General features: G+C 30.9%; 2 protein-coding genes across 3 annotated transcripts in view; one reads left to right on the top strand and one right to left on the bottom strand.

Annotated features, from left to right (window-relative positions):
- LOC108756803 (cubilin) overlaps window positions 1-2,782 on the bottom strand; it is a 21,104-nt gene extending 18,322 nt beyond the window's left edge. Inside the window, exons 1-8 of the mRNA XM_018500866.1 lie at window positions 2,683-2,782; window positions 2,264-2,393; window positions 1,992-2,177; window positions 1,612-1,668; window positions 1,382-1,522; window positions 1,221-1,324; window positions 739-889; window positions 368-610 (exon numbers count right to left, since the gene is read on the bottom strand). Coding sequence (XP_018356368.1) covers window positions 368-610; window positions 739-889; window positions 1,221-1,324; window positions 1,382-1,522; window positions 1,612-1,668; window positions 1,992-2,177; window positions 2,264-2,393; window positions 2,683-2,750 — 1,080 coding nt within the window. The 5' untranslated portion in view covers window positions 2,751-2,782. The remainder of the gene's footprint in view (window positions 1-367; window positions 611-738; window positions 890-1,220; window positions 1,325-1,381; window positions 1,523-1,611; window positions 1,669-1,991; window positions 2,178-2,263; window positions 2,394-2,682) is intronic.
- A 2,024-nt stretch (window positions 2,783-4,806) lies between these two features.
- LOC108756946 (polypeptide N-acetylgalactosaminyltransferase 2) overlaps window positions 4,807-7,487 on the top strand; it is a 205,929-nt gene continuing 203,248 nt past the window's right edge. For both annotated transcript variants that reach the window (XM_018501158.1, XM_018501157.1), the window contains exon 1: window positions 4,807-5,077. In XM_018501158.1, the coding sequence (XP_018356660.1) occupies window positions 4,988-5,077 (90 nt within the window). In that variant the 5' untranslated portion in view covers window positions 4,807-4,987. The remainder of the gene's footprint in view (window positions 5,078-7,487) is intronic.

Genomic DNA, 7,487 nt, shown 5'->3' with positions numbered 1-7,487 from the left:
AATCGTTGCAATAAAATAAGACACAGCGAATTGTAACGCGTTATTCTATACTATATTTTATTTTCATACATTTACCTTTAATTAAAAAATGTTAATTAAATTTAGTTAAAAAATGTTGTATTATTTTTATGATACAAAAATAATAAGACATTATTAAAACCAAACATTTTTTTTAAACAATCGTAAAACTTGTATTGAGATTGAGATTTGAAATTAATTAATCTGAAGAAAGAAAATCAATGTCAAGCTTAATTAAGCTTTGCTTTGATTGGTCAAATTCAAATTCAATCTCAATCTCAGTTTCAATCTTCAGTATGATACAAGCATAACTTTTACAAGCATTACTTCATGCTATGTAATATATTACCATTGTGTTTATACATTGTACATAAGGCGAGGTACTGCAGCCGCCATTGTTAATAAGACACTCGTCAATGTCGGTGCAATAATAACCATTGCCGCTATAGCCATGCGGGCATGCACCGCAAGTGAATGAACCGCGAGTATTACGACATGGTACCGGTGGATTTACGGAGCAAGGTGGATGGGCTGCTGCACATTCGTCTACATCCTTGGTGCAAGCTGGGCTTGTACCGTCGTTTTCCCATCCCTAAGGGGTGATAAGATAAAAAAAAGAAGCGCTTTTGCTATAAATAAGTTACAAAAGCGGGTTGCGCGTAAGTCTTAGTCAGCTGAATAATTTATAACTAGACTTTATGAAAGAAAAGTGAAACGTACTTGATCACAAATGCATATATACCCAAGTGAAGAACCGCTTTTGGCAACGCATACACCGTGCTCTCCGCAAAGCGCTTCGGAATTCTCTGTATTACATATCGATGTTTTCTGCGTGCAATGAAGGCCAAACCATCCTGGCAAGCAGTCGCATCTAATATTCGAATCAATATTAGGTATACTATATATACAGACATATTCCGCACAGTATATCCGAGAAATCATACCATAAAGGCCACTTGCGAAGTTCATTAGAATTATTTAAAAAAATAGAAATTTATAATAGAACTTTAGACTGGAATTAAAAATTACTGAAACTATTTTTACAAAATATTTTATAGTTTTGTAAAAAAACATATTTTTTTAAATTACAAAAAGATTTAAAACTTGATCAGTTGTAAATTTGTAAAATATTAGTAATTAAACAAAAGTTACGTTTTTCTATTTGCTGTAATAAAAACGTAATAAAATTTAATATTGCATACCGATAAGACCCAGGCAAATTACGACAGGTTGCTCCGTTTTGACATCCGAGATCCGTACCAAGAAATCTTGCGCACTCGTTGACGTCCGTCATACAATTTGGACCCTGAAGTAATCGTAATTATTCTCACAAAATATTATTTTCGTCAAAGTACTTATATACCTCCCAGTTTGATGGACAATGACATTGATAGGCATCATAAAGATCTTCACAAGTACCACCATTTTGACACGGGCTACTTTGGCATTCGTTTTCTCGGAGTACTGTTTGCATAGCTCTCAGTGAGTCTTCTAATATTTTAAGCTTAAAAAATTTTACTCATTTTAAATTTTATTGTATAAATTGTTATTCGTATATATCATTCACTATAAATAGATTCACGTATTACGTACTCGGACGTTGATACGACGAATGCTGCTGCTTCTGGCTAAAGCCAATGAATTAAAATTCTAAAAAGATATTATTTAAAGAACAACTTAATACATTTAATTTCACATTTAATTTATTTTTTATTTTCATGCAACAAGATTAATATAACTTTATATCTCTATTTAAAACGCAAAATAATAAATTAATAAATAATAACTGAACGTTATAAAAGTTATTGAAGCGCTATTTATAGATACATTATTATTATACAATCTCTTTTATTTCATTCTAAACATAAATAACTCTTACGTTTTTTTTTTATTGGCATATTGATATAATTTGGTATTGGGATATAGAAAAATATGTCATTGCAAGCTGTTCATTCAATATTGCGCATTCTTACCGGTATACGTGATCTGTTTCCTGTGCGAATCGTATTGTTCATGTCGATACTTCTCTCAAGCAGAGCAACTCTTCTCTGTAAACCTGTAGTGCCCGTCACTATAGTCGTTAGTTGGTGAAGCGAATTCTCCATCTCAGCCAAATATCCCATCCGCCACCTGTCGATGACCCGCGTCGCATTTTGTGCCTGAAAAGTATCACACACATACAAAATCCATTTAACTAATTGTGTCTCAATTGCTGAACATTTATATACAAATATGTATTCATTACCGCTGAGGCTACGTGAAGCAGATTAATCTCATTGACATTCATGTAACCGTCCCCTATCATCTTCAGCGTTATGTTTCTGTCCTTCGCGCTGGAGATTATGAGATGTCCATCTCGTGATTCCAAAACAGGTCTAAATTTTTAGCAAATTATTTATATATTAGAGTCTAATTGCGGAAAAAAGTTTATAGAATATTAATGAAGCTTAACATCAAGCATTTTTTATCCGATTATATCTTAAGTATTTTTCATCACGCATTCTGTTGATCCTTATATTTTCAAGAAATATGTTTATCGATTGTGTTGTATAAATTATTAAATATATGACTTTTTTCAATTTCGTTAAATATTTAAAATTATACAAATGCAAATGTAATATTGGACGCGAATAATATATGTTACATTTTAATTAAGAAATATACCTCTCATCCATCCATGCGTCGCACAAACTGAGGTATAATAACAGGAACCACATCGATGCTAAAGCCATATCAACAGCAGCTTAAAATTCAGTAAACCAAATATTATTCTGTTATATGTTGTTGGATTCTCACGGAACTTTTATTGAAAAGACAGGTCATAACAGACTGATCCGTAAGATCGGCATCGCGGGCGTCTGCAGCTCCGAATGGGCGTATTTGAGAGGTTTATCGAAATCCACCCAATATCGGTTTACAACTGCTATAAATTATATATACCAAGCAAAAAAGATATATATAAAAGATATATATAATATAAGAAGTAAATCATGAGCCCCAATAAACAATTATGACATATAAAATTATTTATATATCGTTTATTATATACAACATTCGCCTAACAATAAATTTATTAGAATTAATTTTATTTTATTCAACTTTTAGCGTGCATATTAATTACGCAAATTGTTTAATTATATAAATAGTTTCAAGAATCATATTTACGTACTAATATATATAATTATGTAGTAATGTATTCTACATTATAAAATTTTTGTGTTTAGTTTTATATTACAACCTAACGTTCTAATATAACATCATTAACTTTTTAACAATATGCATGTTTCCATAACAATATAGTACTGTATATGATATAATATATAACATATATATATAATAATAATAATAATATATATAATACATATTATTAGAAATAACGATAAAATAATTCCTTATTTCTCGATATTTATAATTAATTCATTTTTTAATAGACTCAATAGTATCTAATAGATTATATTATTAATAATGCGCTATTATCTTATTATATTAGATTTCAAATTTTATTTAAATTTTACTTTCTCTTTATTCTTTTTTGCTATTACATCAAAAATTATTCTAATAAATATTATTATTATATTGACTAAAATAATATTTTTTGCAATAAATTTTTACAGTTTTTTTTAAAGAAGTGTTGGTGTTGTCCTGTTTTACTGCTCAAATGCGACTTACATGGTTTACAATGCAAACACATGAGGCCTATTCTTTTTGGCTGAACTTTTCCTCCTGGAGAGAAAAGGAAGGAAGATAAACTGATGCAAAAGTTTAGCCAAAAAGAACAGACTTATAATTTATAAGCATCAACAAATTAATAGAATACTAAAATGTCTTTGTTTAAACTTCTAAATTTAATTTTAACGACTTATATATTTATTTTTTAATTTTACAACTGACTCCCTTTATTTCAAGCATATAACCTACATAATCTTTCCATGAAGTATGTTTTGATAAATTGATAACATTAGTCGCTATAATTGAGATAAAAATAGATATAGAAATCTGCATTAAAAAAATTTGTTTTTGCTTTGAACACAAAATACAAAGCAGATACATTAGCATGTGCATTTTAATCGTGGAAAAGAATTTTAATTCTATATTTTTCATTTAATTTGTAACATTGCACACTAATTTAATTTTGATTTGATTATGTTTTACAATTAGCATATTATAAAATTCACGAAAAAATATTATTAGGCACTAAAATCTTGATCAAATATTGTTCTCTTTTTCTTTTTCTCACTCCCTCTCTTTTTTTTTCTCCATTATTTGTGTTATTCACATATCAATCAATTTTCATTAGAAAAAGATCAAAGTTAGTACTTGTCAACAAATTATTCTTTTATTTAAAAGCCTAATTATTTTTATATAAAAAATATCAATATTTTATTCGAGTAAAATAAGACTGAAAATTAAATTTCATTTTTTTCTTTTAAATTATTCGATCGTCATTTATATATCAGTCAATTTTTATTAAAAAAGAAATCAAAGTCGGTATCTTGTTAATAAATTATTTTTTTATTTTGGAGCCAATTGTTTTCTATATTTAAAAAATATTAAAATTCGATTTGAATAGAATAAGATTTAAAATTAAATTTGTTTTTTTTCTTCCAATTACGATTATTAATTCCTCCGAAATTTGGCGCCTTTTACTACATGAGCGTAACCGAGTAGTTCAGTATACCGCCAACAGATGGCGACGGTCGAGCAACCTGCCGTCGAGCGTAATAGTCGCCGTATTCGGACAGTCTCGGTGCCTCTCAGCGTCTCGGCAGTATGGCTTCGGCTGCCGGTACGTGTGGATTAGTGGTGTTCCGTGATATTGCACCGCGCTCTCGGTCGCGGGTGTGCGTGCTCTGTTTCGTGAGAGAAAGAAGGACGAGGTTTGCGGTTTGCGGCTAGAAGACGCGTCATCGAGCATCGGCCGGGCGGACCGGAAACGTGTGACGCGAAATAAGTACGAACTAGAGCAGTCATGCGGCGGAATGTCAAGATCGCGTTGCTCCTGTCATGCGCGTGGATGTTCGCCTTTGTTTACTATTACCACACATCCAGGGACACCAAGGTAAGGTATCATTCACTATCAGCTGATCGTTGTGGCGAGAACTTTTGGATCAGCGCGAGCGTGATGATCGAATTATTTGTTGTCGACATAACGTTCGCAACGGTCGAATTCGGCTTTCCGCACGCTACTTCAGAGTGTTCAACTTCAAGCTAGTACTTCCGTTTTGCGTGTCGAAGTTTTTGTTGCTTTTGTGTTATTGATGTTATTTAATGTGCGCACAATAGAGAAGAACAGTTATTTTTTTAAATATCACAATTAAAATGTGAAATTTTGGTAGTATAATACAGTAAATTGACTTTCCAAAAATACCACGAGTCACATGATGAAAGATAAGTTTGAATTTTTAAACAGCGCGTAGATTATCTATACTGTTCAAATGTGTGTTTCATTTCAAATTTTTCTTCAAATCTTCAAATACAATATATGCATGAATGATTCAAATACATTTTATGGATAAATTTTGGTATATTTAATTTTGTGTAACTTGTGAAAAGACGAGAAAAAAGAGAAAAACTCTTATTAATGAAATAAAAAAACTAATTGCATGTTACGACATTAAAAAATATACGTATATTTTCATTAAATTTTTCATTGCGGTTTGCGTGTAATTTTTAAAAGGATTTTGTATTTACGCTTCTGGGATTTTCATCTCCAGACTTTTAACATGTGCAGTTTAAACATATCATGCACCGAGCGAGCACGGTTGTGTAAACTTTGTTGCAGTTTTTATTGTACTTTCAAGAATAAAAATGATTTCTGTAACATTTATTCAGATGTATTCTGCTTTTAATTCGAAACAACATACGGAAAAAAGAAATTAATTATATATTATTGCAATATCTCTTTCTCGGAAAATGATAGACTGTGTTAATTATGTGCTGTCGCATATTAATTGTGAATGAGTTTCAATTGAGTTCCTTTTTTTAGAAAAGGTTAGACAAGATTTTCCTAACGTTCTGCGTGTATTCTTATTTATATGAAAATAAGCTTCGTTCTACTTTAAATCCCAAGCGACGTATGTCGTCCCCATGCTCGCATTACGGTATCATCTTCCACGCGTTCCGCGTGGAATAATATCACAGAATGCACAGCATAAAAAATCAATTATCTCCGTCCTTCCATGTTCAGTGCTTTTATTTGTCGATAATCAAATTACATTACAACCCGTGAACTGTAATTCAACTTGAATTTTCTGTCCTTTCAGGTCTGTTCATTACATAATTGAATACTGCATTTAAAAGTGCATTGTTAAAATACTCTCAAACTTATCTCAAAATACAGTTTGACAGTCCGAGACTGATATTTATAGTCAATTCTTGTTTTAAGACAATAATCGTAAGTAATGTTTTCTCTGATTTGTTTATGACATCTTAAGACAATCTTAGTATAAGATAATCTTACACTGTAAAAATAAAATATTAATTTTATCTTAAAGACGTACATTGAATTTTCTGAGATGTGCAACAATTAATATTTTTCTTTATAAAATGCTAATGTTAAAATTAACATTTTTGCATATCTCAGAAAGTTCATTATACGTTTTTAAATTAAAATTAATATTATTTTTAACAGTGCAAGTATAAGAATTGACTATAAATATCAATCCTATAGTCACATTTTGATGAAAGATTAATTGAGAATAAGCTCAGTTGATTGTGCAATACGATTACCTCCGTGAAATCTGATTGAAATATTGTACGACTGTTGTAGAATATTTTCAGATTTTAACGCACTCGATAGAGGATGATTTATTAAATTTCACGTTATATATATTAAATATTTATCTTTCTTTCGTGATGTAAAATTAACTTATCAATAAACACAAATGGATGAGCTATAAGACAAACTAAGAGCTTCAATTAAATCGCGATTGCAAATGCGAGATATTTGATGTACAAATTTATAGTATATGTACATAAATACTAATAATATGCTGAATAAGGTACAAGTGGAATTGAATAAAGGGATTGTAGTATCCAAAACAAAAGGTTTAATAACCTTTGAAGTTTGTTACATAGAACGATTATTCAATATGGTAAATGCATGGTCGCAATTCTGGTACCTTAGTATCTGATGTGGTCAAGCGATGCATTCACATGTTACATCGAATTGGAGAAGCGAATGAGGCTCGCGGTAAATGTAACGTTAAACATAATAAATGCTTAATGTGATGTGAATAATGACGGAGTGCGGTGGCCTCTGCCACGGTATCCGTTTCGATTGGCTACTCTCGCGTGATCGCGTGCGACACGAGCAGTTGTACACGTAAAAATTGTTGTGTTCCACCGTAAAAATGCGGACGCTTTATCGGACAAACTCGGACTATCGCGGATTTTCTGTCGCTATCAGCTCGTTGAACTTCGGCAAAATGTTCGATATATTTTATGTATAAATGAATTAAATATTTGAC

This window comes from Trachymyrmex septentrionalis, unplaced genomic scaffold (genome assembly GCF_001594115.1).
Source record: "Trachymyrmex septentrionalis isolate Tsep2-gDNA-1 unplaced genomic scaffold, Tsep1.0 scaffold13, whole genome shotgun sequence".
Taxonomy (NCBI): Eukaryota; Metazoa; Arthropoda; class Insecta; order Hymenoptera; family Formicidae; genus Trachymyrmex; species Trachymyrmex septentrionalis.
This window is presented reverse-complemented; position numbering and strand designations above follow the sequence as displayed.